This window comes from Athene cunicularia (assembly GCF_003259725.1).
Source record: "Athene cunicularia isolate RWA chromosome 12 unlocalized genomic scaffold, athCun1 chr12_part1, whole genome shotgun sequence".
NCBI classification, from domain to species: Eukaryota; Metazoa; Chordata; class Aves; order Strigiformes; family Strigidae; genus Athene; species Athene cunicularia.
This window is the reverse complement of record NW_020799116.1, coordinates 22,170,429-22,198,307: the sequence shown is the minus strand read 5'-3', so window position 1 is coordinate 22,198,307 and position 27,879 is coordinate 22,170,429. Positions and strand designations below refer to the sequence as shown.

Below are 27,879 nucleotides of genomic sequence, written 5' to 3'. Positions count from 1 at the left end.
ACAAAAAGTCAAGGTACCTTATGAACTTAGAGACTGTGTGTTCTTTAAGGGTCAGATAATTGCAAAATATGGAAACGCACCAGTGTGAGATATGAAGGCTGGTTTTAGTCAATGCCCACGTCAGTTTTATTGCAAAAGTCCTGTTATTTTAAGGCTGAGTCTACTGAGCTGTTTCAGTACAAAAGGACTTGAAGCCAGGTTAGAGAGTTAGCTAAAAATGGAATCAACTTCTACCCCTCTTCTGAGTTTTCATGTCTTTGCATTAAAACAGTTGCATCAATGTTTATTTAGCTCAAACCTTTGGTTTGGGCCAAGAGCAGCCCTGGGTTTAAACTATGCTGAAGTTCTGTCCTGATGCAAGATATAATGATATGCACTGAAACCCTAGAAGTCAGAAACCTAATCCAAGGCAGTCTAGAGAAGTTAACAGACTGTTTTATTATTTATTTACACAGACCTTTCAAAAGAGCTTGTTGATGCAGAACCGTAGATTACTGAGCTGGTAAAATTGTTTGTCTAGTGATGGAGCAGTCCAGTTATATTTAAGGTAGCTTTTTGTATTTTAATGCTTGCTGTAGGTCTTGCATATGGTAAAAATGTATGTGGCAACTTTTAGACCAGAGCTACTGCTCAAGGGTTGCACTTACTTCCACTGCTGGTCCTAATGCTTGATGTCTTAGACCTACCTAGAAATTGTCATTTAGGATTAGTTTTGAAAGGATACTGCTTTTGATGTTGCTCTTAAATTATACAATGATTTGCATTTTTTTTATTTTAAGAACTCCTGGAGCAGCCTTTAGGCTTGAGTTTTTCTGCTCTGAATGTATAGACAGGAAACAAATGATACGGAAGTTTGCTGCTCCTCAGTTTGAACAGAGTTATCTTCTAGTGGACTGTAAAGCAAATTAGGTAAAGAGAAAAGGAAGCTCTGAGCTTATCTGGTTTTAACAAGATCATGCATTTTCCAGGAGGAGTCAGATGATGTTTTAGTAATTGGTGAGTACTGATCAATTTAATGCTTATGAATCGTGTGATTAACATCAGTGGATACTGTGGATTGGTCATAGTATGAAAAGCACGGTATGTGAATGATTTTAATGAATAAGACCTCTGCTTAAATGCCTGGTAAAGGTTTTACTCCTTTTCTAATAGGAATTAGTTTTGCTATACAAGTATCATTTCTAATTCTTGTTATGTTTTTGCTGTTCTCCATGCATTATCTGCCCATTAATCATTTTCTTTGACAATAATCATAAAATCAGCAAGAATTTATGCAGTAAGAAGTGTCCTGCATTCAGTCATGTTTTAGCAGGAGACAATAAATTCATTCATATAATTAACTGCCTGACAGGTATCAAGTGACTGAAGCATTTGAAGTTAGTAAATTGTTGAGGTTTTTCCTGTACTCACCACCAGTGGGGGGGATGGCAGAACTGCTTAATTAGAAGAGTTTGGGGACTCATGACAACTGCAGTGGCAGGCAAATAAATAAATAAATAAATAATCAAAGCTCATCACATACATATTTACTTTAAACCCTCTGACCAATTAATGAAACTTAAGCAAAACTTGAGGTAGGCAAGTCACGATTGCTTGACCTGCTATACTTGTGGAACGTTTCCATGCTGAGCATACTGAGGTGTAAACCTGCATGCTGCAAACTGATCAATTAAAAATTAAATATGCTCTTGAATTAGTCACACCTGCGATGATCTTCTAGAAAAGTCTCAGCAACATGCATGGCATTTTGCATTAAATGAATTCTCATTAGTTTGTGATATCAGAGTAATGAATAGTATTCTTGCATATCATCAGGGGGCCACTTTCATGGTGTAATGGGGCCTGTTTTGTACAGGGGGCAACACCACGACTGTAAATTACACAGGGGGAACTGCCACCCTGACACGGAGCAGCCTGATTCAGCTCTCCTGAAAGTAGTTTATTTTCACTTAAATTGTTTTTCTAATATGAAAGTCTTGAACGCAATTGTTTGCCACATCATCTTGAGGACTAGGTTATGTTCACAGCCACAGTTCTGTCACCACTTGCTTTCCTGAGTATAATTTCGCATAATTCAGGTATCAAGAAATGGGATCTTTCAGAGGAGATCCTTGATAAAAGCATCTGAACTCTTATGCTGCTGAATTAAGGTAGGATGAGCTACGGTGCCTGTATAGTACCTGTGATATTTGTTCTGCATTGTCTGCCAGTTGGCTGAATATTGCACATAAAGTAAAGCTAGTGTGACAACTCACTTGTTTGAGAAACTGTGCCACTGTTTGTGCTCCATTATGCAGTTAACATTAGCTGTGTACGCTGCCATTTCCATGACAAGAAGCGTTTGGCTATGACCTGTGGTAGAGATCTGATAATACTATTTCACCTGCAGCCTGTATGCTTTTTTATGTTAAAGCAAGAGATATTTTCATGTACCTGGGCAGGTTGTGATAGCACTGTCAAAAAGGCAGAATACAAAGCCAGTGCAGGCTGGTGCAAAGGGAAGTATGACCTTTCTGTTGCTTGGGAGCCTTCAGACTATGTTATGAGTCTTACGGCTAACACATTTTTGTAGTAAAAGGACAGCAGGGTTGCAGTCTCATCCGTTGCCTACAACCCTTGGAAGAGGATCTCCTTGACTCAAGTTTTCTGAACATTTGACTTTGAACCTCTGACTTTGAAATGACTCTTTGGCTCTGTCTCCCCGCCCAGGCTCTGGCCAGGGGAAGCGTGTGCCTGCGGGCAGCCCTTCCTCAGAAGGAGGGCTGTGCTGACCACCTTGCAGCAGGCTGGCCGGGCAGGGCACCCCAGCCCCTGGCTGCTGCAGATCGGGGTAGATCTGAGTAACCTCAGAGAAAGCTGTGGGAACAAGATGCTGAGCTTCTGATGCCTCCTGGAAGATAAAAGGCACGTTTGTACTCTTGCTTTGGATCCTCTTATCTAAGAGTTTTGCTTGCCTTTGGAAGAAATGTATAGAAGTAATAGCTATTACTGGCAGATACAGTTATAAAAATGCTTTGTAAAAGCTTTTATAAAAGCCATAGAAACAGCTTCAGTGCTGTTATTGTTGGGTTTTATTATGTTCCTAAGGAAATGGAAGCTGATTTAACAGGAGTTTGAGAACCAAATTAGCAGTTACCATTTGTTAAATTATATATTTTTAATCTTTAGGATTCAGCTTAGGTTTAAAGCTCAGCTGCAATTTAGAATTGTTGGATGTCCACAGAACATATGCAGCCCTGTGCACTGCTAAGTGTGAATTTTGCATAGGTAGATGTATTTGTGTCAGCAGATGTTTGTATGGCCTAATTCCCTTTCATGTTTAAATTGGGAAGAATGAACTATTCCACCGGATCAATGAAAAAGGGGCAGATTGATATCTTCAATAACTTATTATCTGTCTGAAATTATCTTTTGATATTTTACAATCAGTGAAAACCAGGCATTATAAAAAGCATACTTTCTAATGTGACTGTTTAGTAGGAGATATTAATCTGAGCTGCTATAGGCGCACAGCTCTGAATTTAAACACTTTTCCACAAATAGCAATACTCAAGACTTCTGTCCTGCAGTGTGCTCAGCTGTGTGATTTTTCTGGACATCTAGACAAAGACCTGATGGTAGAATTTCACTGTCTGTATATTTTCAAGTTAATGTAACAAACACTTGTGGAGGAAAGGGGCCAGTGAGATAAATACTTGAATTCTCTCCAAATGGCCAGTGTTAATTCAATTCTTTAAAAACAAACACATGGAAAAGAAACTGAACCTTAAAGTTAAAAAACTTTCCCAAGATGTTTATCCTCTTTCAGGCTCTGAAACCACTGCATTTTACCGGTTATTCCACCTGCATATTCTAAGTACCTGAGGAGATTTGTTCCTCAGATTGAGTCTTGCACAGTGGCTCCTACCCACGCCTCGGGAGACTATTCCACTTAATGCCTGTCTTGCAGAGGCAGGCGTAGCCTTGGTGTTTCTTGGAGTAAGAATGGGGTGGAGAATGAGAAGTTATGCTGAAGGGGGTGTAAATGATAGTCCATAAATACTTTTTGTGCCCAGCCTGCTTCCTCCCATCCGATTGTCCTGAGATGTTGATTTTGTTGGTATAATAATCCGTTATGCTGCGTGGTGATAGATAAGGAAAAGAATCCACAGTAAAAATAGGCTGCCAAAGAAACAGGTCAAGGCTAATGGATTAGTATGATTGGGGCTTCCTATGCCATTGTCCCTTCTGGAGGAAAAGTTCAGCAAACAAAAGCATAACCACACTGTCAGAGCCATTTCCTCTAGAACAGTGAAACAATGAAGCTTTCAAAGAATTTGGGAGTGGACTCCCTTAAAGTGTATGTGACATATATGCCATTTGAAAGCAGAGATGCAGGTGGGTGTCCATGCAAAGATATACAAAATGAAAATCATAGCTGCTGAAAGATGTACACATCCCTTATTAATACAAGTCCCAGTACTGTTAAGAGATGACTCAGGCATTAAACAGCAGTAGTAGCAGGTGTGTCACTATTCAGCTGCTTTTTAAAACAAATAAATCCAACAAAAACCACCCAAAAACCCCTGTGCAAGTTATTTCTGTATCTGATACTCTATATTTCATAGTATGTATTCAACCATTAAATAAGCTTACTGGCTTAGTAGTGTTTTGAATCAATATTTGATCATTTCCTTGGACTTTAAAGAAAAGACAGTATATTTGAGGCACTTAGGAGCCTCATGGGAAAGCTCTGAGCACACAGGGAAGACTACATGAGTGGTCAATACTGTAGAGCAATTTTGAGGAGGGGGAAGACGCTTGGATTGTGTTTGTAAATATACTGAAAGGTTGCTGGTTTGTTGGTGGGTTTTATTGATTGAGTAGTTTAGATAGTCATGTTAGGGAACCCTAGAGATGAGGACTAAGCTCTCAAAACAGGCAAGTTCTGAGAACCTATGCCTTAATACCATACAATTTATAGAAATTTTCATCTGATTGTTGGTGACTGTAAATGATCTGAATTTGGGGCCTGAAGGTATCCTGGACTACCTAGTTTTCTGAAGTAGTAATTCTGGGGTAGCATAAAGTAGAATTTTCTAAAATGAAAATAAATATGTTCAGGAGTGAAGAAGAAAAGCTTTTGTGAGTTTCTTATACTTTTAGGGAAATGAAAAAAAAACCCACTAACACACTTCCCTCACTTAAGTCTAACCTGTCAAGAGACGTTTTTCTGCACAGTGATGACCTGCTATCTATTGGTGCCTGCTCAGAACCATTAGCTCACTGGGGCTATTCTGTCTTTCATTTTCTAAGTGGTGAGGTCAGATGCATGGTCTTTGCCTCCTCTGTACCAGTGGCAAATGATTCTATTAATAACAGGAACTATGTACCTAATTTTTCATCAAAGTCAGAGAAAAAAATACATCTATGTCCTTAGGGTACTCATATCCATGCGTGTCTAAAACATAGGAGACTGGTAAGAAAACAAGGGACCTGTGATGCTAGTCTTATCCTTTTCCATATCTGTCTCTAATTTTTCATGTCTGTCAAAGCACAAAAGATTAATTTTGCTATGTCTAAATCTTCTGAGAGGGGAGAGAAACATTTTGTCCAACTAGTCAGTGTTTTTTAAAAAGGGAGATGAACTTTGCACAATGCTTTAAAAAATTGCTTTAAGATCTGGCCCCAATGTGTGCTATTCATTCATTCATAACTTTCATTTCAAAATGCTTTTAAAACTCCTAAGCACAGGGCTAGGATGCACTTTGGGTTGTGAAATTATCTTTGCAGACCTTGGAATTTTTTTCTAATGGTAATTCAGAGCTCATATGTCAACAAATCAGTGTATGGTATTATCATTTCCCTCTGGACTTTTAAAACCTATACCTCCATGGGAAATCTAGGGACCATATGATGTCAGGTCTGAATACATTAATAAGAATGAAATGTAACATTTGTTAAAGATAAAATCTTTTCATTGGAAAAATATCCTATTTTCCTGATTAAGTGGTGTGTCAATATTACATCACATTGACTAGAAGTTTCTGAATATCAGCTAGACTGACAAACTCTAACCAGCTTTAAAAATACCTGGAATCCTCTTCTTGGCATTAAAATACACAAGCATTTGCTAAAGTAATTACTTTTGTTGAATGAATCAGTGGTGTGTCTGGGGAATTTACTGCTGCTGAAGATTTTTTTTTTTTCCCCTTCAACCTACGTGTCACAAAGTAATTCCTCGCAAAGGCTGCAAAAGGCTTAATATAATCAATCCACATGCAAATAAATATCACTACATTAGTTCATGAATGAAAGGAAGACACTGGAAAAATCTCAAACTAAGGCATATTGTTCTTCAGCAAATATTTTTCAAGTGTTTCCTCCTCTTCAAGCTGGAGATCCTTCTAATTAAACAGCTATGGCAACAAATGCTGTCCAGCCAAGGGTCAGGTATAAAGTTCAAATCCCAGATGGTTGATATCTGTACATGACTTATCTACCAGATGGGTTCAGATGTTCCACTGGATTTTTTTGTTTTGTTTTGTTCTTTTCTCTCACCCTTCCAGTATTAAGGCAATTTGTTATATTCCTATCAAATATTTATATTGTTTTTCTATTGACTTTTACTAAGAATTATTTAGCTAGGAAGAAAAGTTTCCCCAGAGCATATGTTCTACTGCTTGAGAAGTACTTTGTTCAGCATTCCCTTCCTATCAGTTTCTACAGTCAGAGTTTCCAAGGGTGCCCTAAAAAAAGAGACAGGAATAAAAGGCACATGATCACGGGGGTGAGGAGAAAGAGGGGTAACATTATTAGTGTTTACTTTTGCTGTTTCTGTGGATAGTTAAAGCCTATATGTTTTTATAGGATAATCAATACAAATTTTAAACCATTTTGATGATTACCACTGATGAAGCATAGACTGAACATAAAGCTTATCATTGGTAGCTATACAAAAATACAGCAATATAGTATCTGTCTTTGGGTGTGTTTTTTATTATATGCTACTAATAAACGGCCTAGGTAGGGCAAGTGGTGACATGATTATTTCATTCTGTATTTTTTAAAAAGATCTTAAATATTGTAGAGTGAGCTTTGTCAGGAGATGAGGACTTAAATTTCTAATTCCTGGTGTTTATAGCCTTTTTGAGTTTTGGAAGACTACATGGTAGGAGGTTACAGTTTCTTTTGGTTCAAATTTCAAAAAGAGAGTGCTTCGGGAGTTTACAGATAAGCAATAAGCAAGACAGAAACAGATTCTGAACTCTAGAAGATATGGCAAGAAGGTCTTAACAGAACAGAAACTGAGTATTGCATTCATTAATTTTCTGTAATCTATTTTATGTTGCATTGAGTACAAAGGTCAAACTGTTCCTATTCCCAAACTGTGGCTAGTATTCAAAATACTTTCAAAACTTCAGATTCAAAGTCTAAGTTAGAGCAAAAACTGAATTAAATAATTTAGAGAAGTGCTGGTTTAGATCTTTTGTGAGTTTGTGTTTGAAAAGTACAGTATTCTTGCTTTTGTTACTAGAAAAAATATATATCAAACATGAAAAGGAAAAAAAAAAAAGAAAAAAGAAAAAAGCCAAACAAAAGATTCACATGCACTCTTTTAAAGTTTAAGCTTCCATAAACCTGGAAGATAGATTGGCCTGAATTCACTCAGCTTGAATGTTTACCCCAAGGTTGGTGGGTTTTGCCAGTACATTTGCAGATGCTCTGTGCTAGTCTGTCCATGCAGTTTGTATGCTGCGCTTGGAATTGGGATGAATTTTCCTTCTGACAGGTTCTGTGATTACTCTTGTTGAATCCATCTTTAAATAAATCTGTTGTTTAAATGTGGTTCTAATGAATGATAAACGCAACTTATAAGGGACTGTTTTGGTGCCATTGAAATTCAATGGCGAAACTCCCACTAACTTCATTAGGGATTTCACTTTTGCCCTCAGGAGGGAACCAATGAACTTGGAAAATGATAGGGAGTGTGCCTGATCTTAGTATCTTTAAACTGATGGCTTTTGAAATAATTCTGATGTCTACAGTTTTCAGTTATCCTTCATTTGTTTTTGAAAATAAAGCAAACATTGGAACTCTTGCTACAATAATAGCAATAAAATATTTCTTCTGTGAAGTAGTTTGTGAGCTAGTCTGTTCTGACTGTTCAGAACTGGGAAGACACCATCAGAAATAAACTGCTGTCTGAAGTTGAAGGAATGCGTAGAACAGGATGCGTAGAACAGGCTCTTTATTCTGTACAGTTAACAGTTTCTACTCATTAGGTCAGTTTTGTGGTGTCTCTTTTCTGCTAATTTTACCGTGTCTTTTATAGCTTTAGATATTATAGAGGTGTAGATTCAATTAAATGTGTACAACATGATACCAACCCAGAGAAACATTATTTTCAGGAATCTTTAAAAGAGTAGACCTCTTCATCTTTTCTTCTGTGCCCTCTTAGTGTGTCTTTATTGTTCAGGGGTAGAAGAAATACAATGACTGCAGTAGACATGTTCTTACAGAAAGCTGCTTAAGTAATTGGGTTTGGGATGTGCTGAATGCCCCAGCAAACCTCAAAGCTAAACACTTTAATGAAGAGACAAACCTAATTTTGTGCAATATTGCTTAGTTTCTTTAAGTAGCTTTAGGAACTTGAAGCAGACCATGTCAGTCAAGGCAGCAAAAATGTCAGTCACTGAAACCATCCTGCTCTAGAGCTCTCTGAACAAACCTTCATCTGGGCTTAAAGATATTTCTTAGTAAATGCATTAGCATGTCGTAAAAAAGAATGTGTTTAAAGACATAATAAATCCAAAGTTGGAGTAACAAAATGCTATCTGAGGCACGCCACAAAAATAGGCGTTTTGTTATATCTTTAGGCAGTTCTTTTTCTCTATATAGGTGTTAAGCAGTAAACCTGAGTTTGACACATCACGTATGTAGGTACCAAACACTGTTGCTGCATTTCCTTCCGAGTATGTACACAGGTACACAGTGCCAGTGTACTTTGTGGGTCCAGCCTGGCTGTGCGTTTCTGAATGCTGCCAGTCGAGTTTCCTCTCCATCCCCCAGCTTCCTGTGGATGTGGGCTAACACCAATGTCTGTTCTGATGTAACTAGCACCATGGCCAAGCACCTTGCTAAAGCCATAAGCGCAGGTGGCTGATAATCTGTTTTAATTATAGTTTGTTAACATGCTTAATTTCAGAAGTGATGTGTAAAGCTGACAGGCAGTTCCAAAGGGCTTTGCATCCTGGCTTCCAAGCCTTTCTGGAATCATACAGCCTCCAGCTCACAAGCTTTTAAATTATTTACCCAAAATTGACCATGAAAGAATAATTTTTTTAAAAAATAATAATCTAAACCTGGATGTATTAAGACTCGATAGAGGAATGGAATGTAAACAAGCCCTTAGGAGCACTTCGGCCTCTGCTGATCTACAAGGAACTCTTAATGGGTGAGCTTTGTAAGTCTTGTGTTATTTGTTCCCCTCCTTTTCTTCCTGTCCCTTCATCCCAATTTTCCCTTTTTTAAAACTAAACAGCTCCATTTATTTGTTATTTTAAGTTGCTTTTACAGGGTTCAACCCTGTTATCAGGTAAACACATTTATGTGCCTTGTTAATACCCTTTCCAAATAGCCCTCATACTGACTGTGATCAGCTGGCTGGTTTGCAGATGATGCCTCCTGTTTTTTTTTGTTTTGTTTGTTGTTTTTTTACCTTGGCTGTGAAAACAAAAGCCATGCATGTGTTTAACTCTCTGATTGCTCGTAGTACCAGAGGGGACAGACAAGCTGCCTGGGCAGCTGGTAGGCCCACTTCATCATTTTAATATAAGCTAAACCTTGCTCCCACTCAGTGGTCCACATACAGCAATCTGTCTTCACAGGCTAAATTAAAAGCAGTTTTAGCATATGATTAGCTATATAATAAGACCATGCGAAGAATGTGGAGAACAAAGCATATAGGAAGGCAAAAAGACATGTATCCTATCATTTTGTGTTCTGTGATTCAGAAAGGAACAATCATTTTCTAAAAATTACACCCGTTCAATAGAAAGTCCTCTAAACCAAGATCATTTCTGAGCAACAAATGATGCTAAATGTTAGCCTTTAAGCTGTAGTATTGCACAGGATTTAAGCTTACACTGTGGCTCCTTATCTAGTGCCTCACGTGGATACACTGTGTGAAGGACTGTAAATTCAGAGTGCCATGAGATAATGTTGCAAGAGAAGCTTCTTTCTTGCTTTTGTTTTAATTTTTCTCCTATTTAATAGCATTACGTCTTAACCTACACAGCGTCTAAATATGCTTTCACACTGAAAAAAAGACTTCTGGTACTTTGGAACTGAGACATTAAGATAATTACTTTTTCCAGCTCTTGCCATGAACTTGCATAGATTTTATAGCTGTTTCTCTCTTCAAAGTATTCCTCTGTCTTCCTTCAGTATTCCCAGGCACATCTTGACTGTTCATATAATTGTTTGGAAATTCTATCAAGGCAATATTTAAATGTCAGATACTGTAACCATGTGGCACATAGATTCCTTAGTTCCCACAGCTACAGATGTTATAAGAATAGTGTGTGTTGAAAATTATCATCTTATTGCACAACCTTCGTCTAGAGACTGTAGAATCTATAAATTCATGTTTATAGTTTAAGTATAAAGCAATAGTTATATATCTTATGTGATTTCTGTGGCTATTTAATTTATATTATGGTAAGCAAGCTTTCAAACTCTTCATATAATGAAGTTGCAGATGTTTTGTCAGCAATGGAAACTTGGGATTCTGATACTTCTTCATCAACTGCTGGTCGCTGTTGGGCTCTGCATTTTTGTTTTTGGATTTTAACAGTTTTGGGCTGCAGTAAAACCAAAATTTTATTTGATAGAGCAATATGCTAGAGCAGTTGCATGGTGGGGCAGGGAAGGAAAACTGCTGCTGAGCAGGTTGGTGGGAGGTTTAGTCTTTTGCCTTTCTGCATGCCTTTCGGAACAGCTAGAGGTGCTATCAGTCCTCATAGGAATGGGTACAGAAAACTCAAGAGTTGCTGTGTGTTGTGCAAAGTTTCACTTGAGAGGTTCATGAGAGTTCTGTATGATACCAAAGGTCATAAAATATGGTGCAATATGGTCCAGCTGGGATTCTGCCAAAACCTTCCCTCACATCCAGGCGTATTCCTGAGGGGAACTCGGGGTAGGGTGTGTTGGGTTGATTTTTCACATATTGAGGAGCGCAGAGTAACACGACCATTTCTTTACTCCACGTCTCTCCTTTGTCTCTAAACAGATTACCTAAACGAATTACAACATTTTCAGGTGGAACTAAACCAAATCAAGGAGCTAACCATAAATTTAGGTGGTCAGATTGTTTTCAGCCATGTGATTCAGGCCATTATTCCTCCACTGCAATTTAATCCTGAATGGAAAGGGTGAAAAAGAAAACAAAACCAGGTACTGGCATCTGGGAGAGGTAATGCAAGCTTGGAACAAGGCTCTGGAAGAAATGTGAAATGGGGAGCTGGAGCTGGAATGAAAGAGGTATTTGGGGAGATCTCACATCTCTTGAGGAATTGAAGTGAATCGTATTAAGTCCTCAGTCTTTGTTATTGAGTTAAAATGCCCTCCCTTGCCATATACTGCTTTGCAAAATGTAATCTTTCCACTGTGCTATCTTGCAGTGAAATATAATATGGATACTTTGGTGGTTTAAAGTTAAATAGTATGTTTTCAGATGGCAAATAGTTGCCTCTGTGCAACAGAAGCCACAAGCAATTATACTGCTTGACAGAGGTAACAATTATTAATTACAGGCATTTAGTCAATCACATATCTGCCTAGTGGAATTTATTCTGGAAATACAAAAAATGTATGAAGATCTGAAAGATGCTTGTAGTTTAAATATTGCATACACCCTGTAGTATAACAATTTAACTGCTCCAGAAAGGGGAGACCAGTCTGTGTGTTTGTATGTGCACATGTGTCTCTGGGTTTATATGTATATATCAATACGTATGTGTGTATTCACACATACAACAATATATAAAAGATTCCAAAAGAAAATCTTACTATTTCAAGGTGAGATCAAATTTGTTCAGATCAGTGCTTTTATGACCTCCAAGCTAATGAAGTGCAAAGGCTGTGTATCATGCCTGGATATTTGACATTTACCCTCATGTATGACTTAGGCGGAAATTCTTGAGATAAAGCAGTATCTTTGAAAGCCTCTCTAGGTTAGCTCAGGGATCAGAACTGATGCCCGTATGTGATAGGTTTGAGGAGGGCTGGGTTTTGCTTCAGGCCTGTTTCTAGTTGAGAATGTAATGAGTGGGTCAGCTGTAAAATTAAAGGAAGATGCTGTAGTATCTGAAGAGAAAATTATTTAGCAGGAATATTAAGAGTGAAATGCCACAGCTCAACAGATAATTTAAAGAGTCAGCACTGCTACTGACAGTACATATCCTAAGTGTCCCTGGCTATGGCAATTACTCATGCTTTTAAAATACCATATAAATGCTCTGCTCGCTTGATGTACAATCCTCCATTCCATGCTCCCTCCCACTCAGGAAACTTTGAGAACCTGAAGCTTCAGTCCTACAGATTAGTTTTATTTCTTGAAGTAGGTTCTATTTTAATGTGGATATATATGTAAAATTAGAAAAATTAAAATTGTGCTGCTATATCATGCATTCAGGAGATCACATGCAAGACAAATATAATTTTTTTGAGCATAGATTAAAAAAATTTGAAGATAACTTGAGCAGTAAAGCATTTGTCATTATATGAACAGTGCATATGTTCCTAGTTTGCTCGTGAAAAAGTGAATTTGTCTGCCAGTGGAAACAGACGCAATAAAATAAATTATGCTTACAGAAGGGATGATTATAGGAACAGAAACTACCTTTCTTCAAAACCCCTCAATCCTGCCCACACAGGGTGTCCCCGCAGTACTGGCTCGGCAGCCCAGTGCTTGCAATCAGACTGAAGGTGGTGCCAGTTACCCAGTAAAACCTTCTGAAACGCCCAGGCTAGCAAGTGCTCCCAAGAATTCTCTCAGTTCTTAACAAGTGATGAAGTTTGTGATGAATGCATGTAACCAAACTTAAACAAAAACAGACTTTGCCATTTTTAGTTTGTAAATTTGCTTAAAATTTAGAAATAGACACTTGATTCTTGTTTCATTTGATCTAAACATGTTTTGATTTGTCAGGGGTAAGGCACATTGAATTTTCTCTGACAACAATGAAAAAAAGCTGTGCTTATGTCTAAAAATCAGTCCTATAGTCTTGATTCATCTGCATAATAATGTACTAAGATGCTTAAAGTTGTGGTCACATGGTTTATAAACTGTATTACTTTGTTTAGGAATATAAACTAGGGGTTGCGAATGGTAGTTATTCATTTCTGAACAGCAGTTGCTATGTTCTGATTAAGTAAAAGTCTGCTGTTCAAGGGGCCTTTTTGTTATCTAAGTAGCTCAGGGTGATGCAAGTACCTATAAAAATCTAAGTACATACAAATGGAAAAGATGAAGGTGACTCTGATGAATATATTATACAAGTAAGAACCTTTTCTGAATGATAAGTGAGGGAGAGCAAATTTATGCCACCACAGTTAGAGGCAGCATCTTAAATAATAAGACAAAAAGAATTCTAATGCTATTAATTACAGGTAGTAAATTTGCCAATAAGGGCAGAAAAAGCAAATTTAACTTATTTATTGTGGTTTGGAAAACAAATTAGGAAATGTTTTCACACCTTACAAAGTAATATTTTCTAGTCTGTGTTTCCAGAAGATAAAGAGCACCTGTCAAAACAGCACATCTGGATAAATTGTATCCAAATGCTTTTAGAAGAGTTGGCCAATGAATTCCCTCCAACATGTAATATTTAATTATTTTTACGGGGATGGAGAAAACAGAAGCCATCACGGTGCAAGTTAATGTAATATCCATGTTTGAGAAGATAATTTAGACAATTGATAGTGTGTGTGAGCCTGCTACTGATTTTTGACATAATTATAGAACAGCCAGTATGCAACTTAATTATGTAACCCTTTATCTTTAATTGATATGGCACTTACTGCCATAAATTGAAACAGACTTGACTTCTGTTTCTAACAGACATTGTGTATGCAAGGTAGTACTGCTTACTGTGGACTCGTGCAGTGAGTTGTCCAAGCCAGCGGTGTCCAACCTTTTACACTGAGTACCCCGTCAGTAAAAAAAAGTTTTGAGGATTCACTCCCAGTGTATATATATATATTTGTAAATTATATACATGTACTACTGAAGTTTTAAGGTCTCTTCCCACACCCCAATGGATCATGATTCAAAGTGCATGCACCCCACTTTACAGACCACTGGTCTGAGCAACTAGAATCAACAAACCCTCTCAGTAGATGTAATTCTGGTAGTTCTCAAAACATAGGTGTAAATTACAATTATTGCAGAGTAGATGAGTTTGAGTGGAGTCCTAAGGATATCACCCTACGTAAATTTTAATATTCTGATAAGAAAATAGTTGTAATAGCTGTAGATGACATAAATACAGGGACAAGGGGGACAGTTGTAGGATAGTTTGGTTGGGAGAGCACAATCAAATGATGTATGTATTTTAATATATTTGCATGTAAAGCCAAATGTCTGTAAACTAGGGTTGAAGTTCACACTTAGAATGGGGACTGTCCAAGGAATTGGTTCTGTAAAGGTCCAGGGAATCATGTTGGTAATGAGCAAACTGATTAGACGCAAACTAAGCTTTGGTAGAGACAGCGTGAACTGATAGGGTCTGAATGTTTTCAGCATTTAGGAAGGCTGAAATAATATTGGTAGCTTCTAACTTTGGAAACTGCTAAGTTTAGGATATGTTTTCAGACATCAGGACAAATTGCTGACAAGATTCCTATTTTCTGCTCTCTCTAGACAGTTTCATTAATAACTCGCTGCACATATGGTGAAATTTTTTAGAGGCAATTACAGATATGACATACTGTACACATAGTTTTTGAGTGCCATGTCATCAATTGCTACTTGAAACAAATGACTTCATGGCCTGGTGGTACTCGTAGAACTGAAATCTTAAACTGCATGGTAAGGCCTGGTTGAGGGTTTGAGGACAGTTTTTCTCATTTCTAATAATTTACTGACAAATCAAAGTATCCCTTATTACTGCTTGAGACCAGGTTTTAATAGCTGCCAGGCTAAAACAAAACTGCCTAATTAGAATAAATCATTTCTTGCTGTAATGAAGATCTGCACATGCCTCAAGAATTCTCACTTAACTCTTAAGTGAAGAGCCTCGTAGTGTACCAGGGGCATGATCCCCTGTGCAATGAAAGTTTTTACATGTGAACAGGACTGTGTTGCTTTAGTCCCTCTGAGCATAGACCTGCACATCACACTTTTGCTTTGGAAGGATGAAGTGCTGGACAGACACTGCAAGGATTTGATCTCTGTGTTCTAGATATTTGTGTAAATGAATCTCATGCTCCAAGTACCAGATTTGACTGTTATGTGCGTGTAGAAAGGAATTGGTGCAAGGAGGCAGCATGGCAAGTTACTTATTTCCTCTTTGGTAATTTTTAAAACTTGCTTTTTAAAACTATGTGCATTAGGCACCTGAGATGCAAACTTCCAGTTGTACTATGGATATCTGTTTGTGACAACTCACTGTCTCCACTGTAGTTTATGGTGGTATCTTTATATATATATCTGTGATTCGTGCAGAGTTTGCACCTGCTTTGCAGAAGTACAAACTAATTCAATTTTCTGATAAAGAGCAGTCTGTGGGCAGAGTGCTGGTTTAGAGCCCCCATATCATTGCCATACTCCATAATGGGCTTTCTCTGTCATTATCTGAGCTTTCTCCATCACTGAAAAGGGGGCTAATATCTTTCTCATAGCTTGTATTAATTCTGAACATCCCAACCCAAATCGTTTAACACCAGGTTTAAGCATTGCTAACTTTAATTGTTTACATCAGTATGTCACTATAAAAATGAAAAAAAAAATTCATCTCCTAAGAAGTTTGATATCACCATGAAGATGCTAACACTGAAGTGCTGTTATTAGTCGTCATGGCACCAGATGTTAGAAATACGCACCTATATGTGATGTGTGCTTTGCTATCAACTCCTTTTTCTCCTAACATCATAAAGAAGTTAACACTTACTACCTTTCTCAATATACACAACAGAATAGGTTGCCTACTGTGAAACCATTGGCAAGTTGCTGGTCTTGCTGATTCATACACCAATGAAAAAGCTTTTTGAAGAGCATGAAGGGAAGATTAATGCCACTCTTTTGCTAAAGGTAGGGAGAGGCTGCAGATTTTGCAAACTCATCACAGAACCATTTTCAATAATATTTTTTTAGTGGGGCCATTTCACTTTCCTTTATACATCTTGCAATGATATTCAGTTTTCTACTGACACGCTTGATATCTTCTGTAAGAAAATGAAGTTACAGGTCATGTAGAGTTAATCGGGAACTGAGTTATTTCCACTGGCTACATAAAGAACACCATTTGGAAACAAAAATAGAAAAGCTGCCCTAATGTTCATTTCAGACCTGGACTTTTTGAACAGCATTGACTTCTGTCCTTTGAAGGCTACATGAGGCTGAAGGATGGCTTTTTGAAGTGATCCCTTGTGGGATTTTGAAAATATGTCAACGGCAAAGTGTAGTGAGCTGACATAATGAGATGTCACCAGACCAATCTTACCTTTATCTTGTTAACATAAATACCCTTTTTAAAATACATATATTTTTAAGAACTGTGAATTAGCATAATTCTTCCTGTATTTCTGTGCTTCACCTGACTATTTGGCATGTTAGTACAAGGGGTTTTAAAGCTGACCCAATTCCAAAACAAATAATAAATTCCTTTTTACTTTGTATCTCGAGCGTTTGTCATGATCTGGCTCTTTTACTTGATTCAGCAAAACTCTAAGCACACGCATTCAACCAAATATAAATAAATGAGTAGTACAGACAAAGGAAAATTAGGTACTTTCTTTAGTAGCTTACTAAATTTATGTATAACACCAAGTTTCTTAAAAGCAGTTTTAGGAAGAATGAACTCATAAAACAATAAAACATTTTTTTTTAACAGATCAATCTAAAGAATTGATCTTTTTAATCAGTATAACAACTAGAAGAGCTATATATATATATATATATGCCGGATTGATGGATTATAAAGCCCACTCATCAAGAGGGAAATGGAAAATATGTTGTTCTTCCTGTCCCATTTGTCATGCTGGTATTTACTTCCAAAGAGCTTTTACTCCTTTGGAAAGAGCGCAACAGCCTGAAAATCATCAATGCCTATATTTTCTTTTCAAAATACACTGAATATTTTTTAGCAACAGCTCTGTGTCTGTCCTCTATCAAAGTTTATTCTGGGTCTTTCCTGGGGGACAGGTGCACCTAATGAAATCCCTTCATGCAGGCAAGGCACGATGCTATGATATAGCATTTATGGGAAAATGGGTGTACGGGTGGTGCAGGCAAGGGGACCCATGTACATGAATGTATGCTAAACTCATGAAGGCCTGGGGGTGTTATTAGACCCCCGGTGTGGAGTCCAGCCCTTCCATCCATTGATAGAAGGAGGCTGAAAAAATTATGCTTGCTGAGAGCAAACCTATTCCTGACACTTGTAAGAAGTAAATCATAGCGAAAGATACTGCTGGGTGATTAATAACAATTGAAAGCAGCAGCAATTACAGGAGGGTAAGACTGAAATGGGACTTCTGGGCTATTGACACTAATCCCTTCTACTTCAGGCAAGCATGTTCTATGTTTTCTTCTCATAATCCAGTCATTTTCCACAGTTTTTCTGCTCATAGAGCTAGAAATCTTTTTATTTCTGTCTTAATTCAGTTTCAATTTATGCACATTTCTTCTTGTGCCAATACTAATTTTTCATTTCTGGCCCATATGCTCACCCTACCAGTATGCATTGAAAAAGCAATTCTTATCCTTCTTCAGGGCTCTGTCAGACTCAGTGAGCCAATCTTTTGCAGTCCAGAGTTGCCAGAGAAGCTTTCCATTTCTTCAGTCATCCAAAGAGGCCACCTTTGCACCCAGGACAGAGTTTGATTTACTTTTCCTTACATTTGGAAGATCAGTGCAGCTATTCTAGTTGAGGTCTCACCTTCGTTTTAAAAGCATATCGGTGAAGAACAGGCATGGTGATTAAGTTTAAATAAGCAGCGAGAGCAGCCAGTTTCCCAGAGGGAAGCAACTTCGTGCAAGTGTCTTGCTGGATAACTGGAGGCAGCTGACAAATGAGGTGACTGCTACACTGTTTTCTGTGGCTTCCAGTAGAATGGTTTCTTGCCAGCTTGCCTTTTGGCAGTCTGACATGAGTAGGTTTTTTTAATGCCTAACTTGCAGGGTCTTCCTTATGTCCCTGCATCTTGGATTGACAGTTATACTGAAAAAAGAACAAACCCTTCCCCACGGCACATAATTTTTACAACTACTAGTTTGATGCTTCCAATAAAGGTACCAAGTAATACACCTTAAAATCCCCATAGTAATATTATCCTGCCTTATCTGTTTCTCTCAGATTTTTAGTACTGTGGGATATCTGCCAGGGAAGTACAATAAACACATAATAAACTGTAAGAACTGCAGGAACTGTATATACGTAGATGTACGTACGCACTTATTTAGAAATGCAATCTTTCTTTGCTTTAAATTTTAAGAATTGAAGTTCTGAAGAACTTTGGGAATAAATTTGGTCTTTTGCTCCAGAGCATCTCCTTTTATCCAAGGAGGTGGTGCGTAGCATTAGCACAGAGGATACACAACTCTGTTGCTGGAGTCTGCTCTTGAAAGAGTTTCTGCTGATGCACTCGACCCTTGTGAGGTTTTTTTAATGGAGAGGAACACTTTAAAGAAATGCTGACATTATCATTAGCCAGCAAGTGAAAGGGAGAACTGTGGTGAGGAAATAGAGGCTGCTGCTTAACTTTTCTATAACATAGGCAGGTGACAGAGTAAGTCTAATGACTGGTTTTGGTTGGCAATTTCTAATACCAAAAAGTCAAATGCCAGTTGTGTTTGAATGACAAACCAGTCATACTTGTTAAATTAGCCATACCTCCCAAGCTGGATCAAGTATATAGAGATATGACTGCCTGGACCGCAAGGCCATCTTTCTATGAGGTAAATAATGCCATTTTGAATAGTTCAATAAGAATATGAAGTGCCTTTTTTGATTGGTAGATCCCATGTTTAACTCTCATGAGTATACAAGTTATTTCATTGTACTTGGCAATGCATTAGATGTACAGCTTGTGGCTGCTGTAGTTTCTATAAGAATTCGTAGAACTGCTACATATTTGTAGATGAGTAACATGCTATTCTGCTTTCTTACACTTCAAATAAATTAAAACAGAAAGGCTAATTGATAAATGGTCTGGAGTCTAGACGCCAAGTCATTACTTAATTTGTCTAACGAACCCACCATATAGTCTGCGGCAAGATACAGTGCTTTTTGATTACTCTTCTCTACGGGGTACAACTGAACCAATTTCAGAAGGAAATGGCTCTTTTTATACAATATTGTCATCTCTACATTTGTAAACAAAGATTCTGTTGCCAGACCCATGTGATTACATTTGTTATGTGATCTCATAGATTAAGTCCTTTAACATATTATCTTATGTTGTATGTAATGTAACTGTTGAAGCTTCTGGGAGGGATGGTGAAAAGTTAAAAGCCAGAAAACACAAAGTGTTCTGGTGAAGTAAGGAATACTTTAACTACCTGGTTCATCTGTCCTTTAACCAATTTTGGTATTGATGGAAATACTCTCTTTTTTGGTGATTATCCTAATAGTTTTTAATTATAGTGCACTGAATCTGATGTTTCTAAAAATGACTTCTGTGTCATAACTTTTACATGTTATTAGGCATGTGAAGGTCTATTCCTGAAAGGAGGGGGAATACATCTTAGTGAGCAGTCTGCATGCAGTTTGGAGAGATAGGAACTGGAATTCTAAGTACTTTTCAAGTAAAGAAATTTTCAAATTTCTTTAGGTCTATTTTCCCAGCTTTTCCTTTTTGTAAAGATGGAAAGAGACCATCTCTCCTTTACTTACTAGGAGGGGAAAAAGGGTTATTCGAAGTTATTTAAAGTGAATAAAAATTAATTATTATACCAAGGATTGAAAGTCAAGAGACATCAGTTCTATTTCTAGCTTTGCGGCTGGCTCATAATTGCTCTTTGGCAAGCCATGTCATAATGTGACGCACATTTAAATGGGCTCTGCCTCCTAAAACAAGCAGTTCTTGGTCCTGTGCTACACAAGCTGTAGTGCTAGTGTCTGAAGCAGAGCCATGAACCAGATAGGGGAACTGATCAAGCTGGAAACCCACCCCCTCCTCCCCACCTGCCCCAAAAAAGTGGTGGTGGAGAAGGATGTAGGTATTTCTTCTGCCAGAACAGCTGCCTGATCCATGTCATTGTGCAACAGCTCAAACATGCCAGCAGGACACATGTCAAAATGCATCTCGTATGCCTTATCTGGAAAAAAGGGAAGAAAATATTTGAAAATATTTTCTTAAAAATATTTCTCTTTTAGATAATGTGGCTTCCTTGAACTACACAAGATTCTGGTCAAGTTAAACAATCCAAATTGTCCAGCAAAGCAAAAACTCTCTACAAAGTTTTGACCTTGAGTAGATATAAGGACTGCAATTCTCCATCAATCACTTGGTGGGATAAAAATTATGTTACTTTTAAACTACTCTGTAGTAGACAAAAATGTCCCGCTTTTAATATGCACATAATAAAAAACCCACCCAAGATGAAGGTATTACCACACATCCTGTGTGGCTAGACTATTATCTTCCAAATCATAATGAGGTATAACTGATTTTGTTGCAGTCTATTGAACTTTGGTAGTCTTTTGACTCTGGGCCTTCTGCTGAAATAAGTCAAGCCCAGAATACATAAGTGTTTCAATTGGTTACAGAAGTAATGCTGTTTGTAAGAAAATATAAGAATTTATGTTGAACTTTACTTTTTAAAATTGTAGGACAGTATTTTCCATGAATGTTTTTTCTTTAGGCTATTCTTCATCTGAGGCTCCTTTTTCTAAGCAAATTATTTTTTAAAAAAGAATACTGAAAATCTCAACAGGAAAAAAAAAAAGCAAATCTGCATGATTTTGATTCAAAAACTTTTTTTCAAGTCAGTGTGATATACCCTGTATGAAAGAAATGAGCTTCTTTTTGCAAATTGGACCTTGGATAATTGATTTTATCATGAACCTCATTCTTTATCTCCTTAAGTCACAGTTGACTATTAAAATTTTATAACAACTGTGACTCTATATTCATGGGTTACAGGTTCTACAGATGATTTCCTGTAACATGGATTTTGGACCAGTTCTGAGGAGATACAAATGAACAGTCTGTGCTGGGATACCTTAACAAGCTTTAGTTTTATATATATATGTAAAGAGAGAGAGGGGTCTTGACAATTAAATCTAGATTTTTGCGCTTTAGTTCCCATAGGTGTAAAAAAAAAAACAAACAAACCTGGAAACTGCGCAAAAGCATCAAATTCACCTTTTCTTGATAGTCATATTGAAGTGACATATTCCTGTATACAATACATAAGGGGGGTAGCCTAGCATTATCTTGTATTGAAAGCACCTTGTAATGCAGCTAAAATAGAGGCCCTCCTTCACATAATAAATAAAGCATAACAATGATCGATCTGTTCCAAACATAGCTACCAAGATGGTTAGTTCAAGTGAAAGGAGAAATCAAAGGAAATCAGTAGCATCAGCAGTAACTTAAATTCATGGGGAGCACTTAAGGTGTGGTACCTGTAAGAAAAGTTGATTAGAATCTTCCAAAAGCCCTGGGGAGAAGGGACAAGAAGCCAGGAGCAAATGAAACGTGGCAGGGAGGCACCCTGTGGGAAGGCAGAAGTCGCAAGAATGGAAAAGGCACCAGTGTGGAACGACAGTGAAAAATCACCTGGGATTTTAGTGTAAATGAGCTCTGTAACACAATAAGGTGAAAGATTGGGAGCTAAGATTTGTGAAAGCTTAAGCATTGCATCAGGGACTGTAAACCAGACAATGCTCCCACAGGTGGAAGGAGAGAATCCATGGCACTACCCTTCTTGGGGAAATACTGAAGCATGGAAAGATGAGGAAGGAAGAAGGGTTCACTGAGGATGTTCACCCTCAATATGAAAGAACTAAATAGAAATCAACCAAACAACAGAGGGTAAATCCTTGCAAAAGACTTGGATATTCATAAACATGGTCTTCTTGCATTAAGTCAGATATAAGTACCTAACTGTTAGATCCCCATTTAAATTGTGCTGCACTGAAAATGTTATTAGATAACTATTTGATGCATTTCTTTCAATATATTTGTGTCTACATCTAAATCTGCTCTACCTTTCAAATTACTTTTTTTTTTTTTCCTATGGTTCTGATGGTATTTCTATTAATCTCAGGCGGATTTGTTTTATTTATGATAACTCTGATTATAGCATGTAATGACTGCAGTCAGTCTTGTCTTCATTGTCTCTTATCCTCCCCTAAATGTATACCCTGCCAGCAATTAAGCTTCCAATTGGGAAATAAGGAGAATGTGGTTGAGACTGCATCACTGAAGTAATGAACGTATATCAAATAAACTACAGCAAAATGACAAAAAGTGTCTCTCCAAGGCCAGCAATGATAATGTTACTGGTTGTTGAGACAGGCACTGACTAAGAGAAGCCAATGGCTTTACCCATAAATGGACAAATTGATTTCTTTCTTTGGAAAGGGAATATCTTTCCAAACAACAGGGGTAAGAAGCATTCTCTGCCCGGCATCACCCTTACCATACACTGCAGGTAATAAAGTGTCTTTAAAATGTGGTTACTAACATGCATAAGGAGAGCAGGGGTACAAATTCCAACTGGCATCTGGATTATTCTGCTGTCAAACTGTTACGGCTGGTTAGCATTTGAAGATGTACTACTAGTTTGTGGTTTATTTTTAATGAAGGAATGAGCTGTGCAGCAATTCTCCATTTTTAACCAAAATTCTTCCTTCTGATGGTTTTTTTGCCTCAGTTTCCCCACCTTTGAAATACACTCGGTGGTAAAAGCTATTCCTTCAGTCAGCTGTTGTAATGGTCAGCAGCTTGTTCTTTGTTGTTTGAAGTGTAAAAGCTTTTATACCGTTTTAGACGTAATAGCACCTCAAGAGTCGTTGTCTGCAGAACAGGTTTTACTGAAGTACAACCTCACACCTCAGGAGAGGAAAGCAAAAGGTACAAAGGTGTCTTCAGCAGCATGGCAGCCTTTGCCGCTTCTGTGGTGGATCTGGCTGCTACACCCCCACAGCACGTGGTTTAAGTCTGGTCTTTAGTCATTCACTATTTCTACTGCAACTAAAATGGCCAGTATGAAAAAAATAAATTATATAAGGTTCAGTATACATTTGTCTCTATTTCCCGAAGACATTAGTTCACATGTAGCACAGCTCTGACAGGGTTTTGTTTCATTTCCCAATAGTTTCTCCTCTTTGCTGACTAGCTGGAAGGTGTCAGTGGTGTCAGGAACTCATTACAGTTTTCACAGAAAGGAGCAATGAAGTCATCTTACTTGATGTTCTTTTATATCTCTATTGCTAGTGCTAAGTTACTGCCAACAATATAGCTAAAACTGCAGTATCTGTCCTCTAATTTCAAATCTTCTATGTAGTTATTTCTTACCACTTGACTGGGCATTATTCTAAAGGTAGTTGAAATCACATTGTATGTGACAGCACGTACAGGTTTCCTTCAGCTCTGTTTTGGCAGTCAGTAATCCAGAACAGTAAAAATTTTGTTTGAATTTATCTTAAAAATTAAATCGTGTGAGATCATGGGGAAAAAATGGTAATCAAAATACCATGCTCTGAGAGCCAATTAGTTTCCTTCCTATAACTTCTAGAGGCCACAGTTGTACCCAACAGGTAGCATTTACGTGGAGTTTATCTGCTTTTATTAATATGCTCACGTAATATATAGCAAAGATTTTGTGACTTCCTGAAGGCGCCAAGACCTCTTGCAGTTGTATCTAATGAGTTAAAAAAACATTCTTGTCAGGTGCTAGAGCCAGGAAGCCTTGCACTTCACCTCCGATCTATTAAATCCATTCTGTTCATAGTAACTTTTAGGCCAGACACTGCAGTGCTAAATTACCTAGACCAAGCTGACATATTTTGGTTCTGGAATGCAGTCAGTTGTACTGGAAGACAAAGGCAACGTCTGACTGTGATCCAATGTTCGAGACTAAGTTTTCCCAAGAAAACAAGTGTGCTTAGTGGGTGTTAGAATTGGTTGGTCTCCTTGCCTTTGTGTTGATCACAGCATAGCTGTCACTGATAGCACAGCAGGTACATTGGCTCGCGTGATTACAAGACTGCTTGTAGACAAGGCAATGCTTTTATAAAACATGTTCCTGTTGGGGAAAAACTTAGAATTGATTCTTTAGCATGTGTTAAAATATAAAATAACACACGCTGTGTGTTTTGTATATGCATATGCATGACCGAGGTGGTGTCAAGAGGGCTTGTAGATGGATTTTGTTCAGTGGCTAAACAGAACCAAAATTGTCCATCTGGCACCTTTCACAATCCTGGAGGCAGCAGGCACACAAAGTGTAAACTATACAGATGAATTATCCAAGTCCAAACAGAGAAAGGAAGCATAATGCATTTAAGATTAATGCCCTTCTAGCAGCAAATTGCAATCTGTGTCCATTCAAGGCAAAGCTTCCTGGCATGTTATCTTGTCTAAGGGTCTGGTTTAGGACAAGGATAATTCTGATAAATGCAAATGAGTATTTCCCTGACTTTACAAAGGTAAATAAAAGTAGGATTAGAATTAAATGATCTTGACCTTTTTCTGCTTTGACTTTCAGAGAGGCTTACCTGAGAGGTGCTAGACTTTTAGTTCATATAAGAGGGGCAAATGATGCTATGTAAAGCAAACCGACCGTTGTACTGTCATGTATGCAACTTCTATCAGTATTTCAGTGAAGACTCCTTTTCCTGGGACCACAGAGCTCTTTTGGTTTCCTCATGCTTTGACTACTTTTCTCATGCATCTGCCTAATCCCAGGTGTCTGAGCTCCACAGTATGGTGCTTTCTGTCTCTGAAGGTCAAAATCCTCATAGTGACATCACAACTGATTTGCGTTAGACTGAGGTCACTGAACTATTAGAAGGTTTCAAGTAGAAAACACGAGGAAAAGTAAATCGACTCTTATGAAACAATGACCTCCTTCATCTCCCAAAACAACTTCAGCAGTGGGGTAAAAATAACACAAAGAAATGAAGCTGTTCCCAGGGTTTAAAACTGGTCAGACTTGCAGCTCCTGGGTCTAACAGGGTAGAAGGATGAATGCCTTCCTCCAGTTAGGATCCAGCCAGTTTATTAGGCAACTTCATACTAGAAGATTTCTAACTAGCTCCAGCTGGTCTTGAAGCATGCAAGCTTGATAGTCTTTTTTTATTATTGTGAGGTAATATAAACTGTTCTTACCAGTATGCATTTTAGTAATATTTTGCACATATTCAGCATCTTTGCTTTTAAAATCTCAGAATTGCTTAACAGAATGGAGTGAAAATTATCTCCATTTTTTTCACAGGGAAAGCTGAAGCAAGATTTTAATGACTTCTGGTGTGGCTTTTAGAGAAGCGGCACACTCATATTTTGGATTTTTGGTTTTTGTCTTTTTTCCCCCCTGTTCTTTTTTTACTCCTGTACTGGAAAGCCATTCCGGAGGTAGTGATGCAAGGCCTGGGTGCAGGAGGTTGCTTAGTAATCCTTCGTTCACTGTGAAGCTCTGCATAAGATTTTGGGTTGTGTATGCTTTGACCTTGAACCCTGGAAGAGAGAGCTTTCTGTTATTTGATGACAAATTACATGACAAAGATGATGGAGTCACGCGGCAGGGAAACGGTCACAGATCACTTTTATGCAGAAATGTGCTGAGAAGTGTCTCTCTGGACATGCTGTCTTCTAACAGAAAGATCTCGTGTAGGGAGGCAGTAAAGCGAGTCTGGTTGCACTGGATGTCTTGGACTTATGCTGAAGGACTGCTTGGGAATGATGCAGGAAGTGAGATAGGAGCCTAACACAGAGGTGTGCTCGTATATCCTTTTAGTCCCTCTATTTCCTGTCCTAGTTGAGTTAATGTTTTTGTGTGGCCATGTTTACATGTTGGAAACAATGATTGCTCACAGCCATCACTTTACAGTGAGCTCACTTGGCTGCATAAGGAATTTGTCCAAAAATGCATGTCAGCACTCTGGCCCTTTGAACGCACTATTTCTGTCTCATAAAAAGCATCCGCTTCATGCATCCCTGTGGAGGTGAACCGAAAGGTTGGGGTGATACAAGGGGGCGTGTGGGGAGGAGTGAGTCCCTGTGGCAGCAAACCATGAAGATCTCTCAGTGAGGAGGTACCACAGGGAGAGTGAGTGTGCAAAATGGGGAAGGAGGCTGAACAGCCTACAGATGACATGTGTGGTTTGATAATAGGGGGGTTGAGATTGACAGCCTGATATGACAGACTGATTTTCAGATACCTTGTGATTTACTGTATGGTATGGTTTGTTACAAGGGGAAAACCTTGTCTGTCTATCCTAAATTACAGTTAACTTCTGCTGTGAGCTTCCCAGTTCTTGAACGAGCTTCCAGTCCTCTGTTGACACTCTTTAAAAAGTTAGCATTGGTAATACTGTCCCAGAAAACAAATACAGCCAAAGGAAATAAAGTAATTTTATGATCAGAGGAGTCTAGCAAGTATGAAGTGTAGCAGCACACGGTAACTCTTTCTCAGATTTGCAAAAAGGATTGTTAAAACCCTTGGAGTCCAAGTTCAGTCCAGCCGAACTCAAAGCATTTCCATCCCAAACAGGGACAGTGACACTTCCTTACCTCTCAGGCTAAATCCAGTCAGTAGCATTATGCAGTCAGATGCTGTCATACATGTGCTATACAGATCTCTGAGAAGTAGGAAAAGCTGCATATAGCACTTCATATATTATTTCTCTTTATTATGCTGCTAATATAAAGCTCCTAATCTACCACTACATCTATATGCAAAAGTAGTTGAGAAATATTTGTTCAAAAATTTACCTTTTCAAGGGATATCAACTCTTCTATCAAAAAAGTGGAAAAGATCTGGCATTTGGTTGAGCAGATCCTGGTTTACTTTTTTTCATTATGTATCTGTGATTTGCTGCTGTGTGAACAATGGCAACCAGGGAGCATTAGTTGGGGCTGGCTTGGCAGTATTTGTCAGTACTGAGACTATTTTAAAGAACATGTGAACTTAAGTAAAGTCTCAAGTTTCATGTATTAGATGGAAACAGTGTTGGTTTTTTGTGTAATGTATGATTTTAAAACCTAAACTACTTTGGGCTGCCCTACACAAAGAAATATCAGCAGTCTAGCCTATGCTTTGAATTTTATTTCAAGATGTATTGAGAATGCTGCAGTAACAGCAAACACAGCATATGCATTTCAGTGTTTAAGGAGAACTTCTGCAGAAAAGACGAGATGGGGAAAACTTGTTTCTTCTGAAGGCTGGAGATGCCTGAGCAATAAATTTTTCAATGAAAGGTGCTGAGCACCCGTCCATGTTGATACAGTTGGGAAGAGCCACACTTCAGCACTTCCAGTGGCATGAGAAAGTCTGACAGAGGCAATGGGCAAAGTTCAAGAAATACTGTGGGAGCCTGGAGAGGCTGATATATATATATATCTATATATATATATATATCTATATATATATATATAGATATATATCTATCTGATATGTATTCTGTCTGGTTCAGTGATGTTTAAGATGATAATTGGGGGGGG

General features: G+C 38.0%; 1 protein-coding gene across 10 annotated transcripts in view; it reads left to right on the top strand.

Moving 5' to 3' along the window:
- Positions 1-27,879, top strand: part of IQSEC1 (IQ motif and Sec7 domain 1) — a 273,968-nt gene that overhangs the window by 143,640 nt on the left and 102,449 nt on the right. Inside the window, exon 1 of one of the 10 annotated variants that reach the window (XM_026857672.1) lies at positions 9,222-9,436. The exons of the other annotated variants lie outside the window; for them this stretch is intronic. Within the exon in view, the coding sequence (XP_026713473.1) occupies positions 9,372-9,436 (65 nt within the window). The 5' untranslated portion in view covers positions 9,222-9,371. Of the gene's footprint in view, positions 1-9,221; positions 9,437-27,879 lie in introns of those variants that run through there. 10 annotated transcript variants of the gene reach the window in all.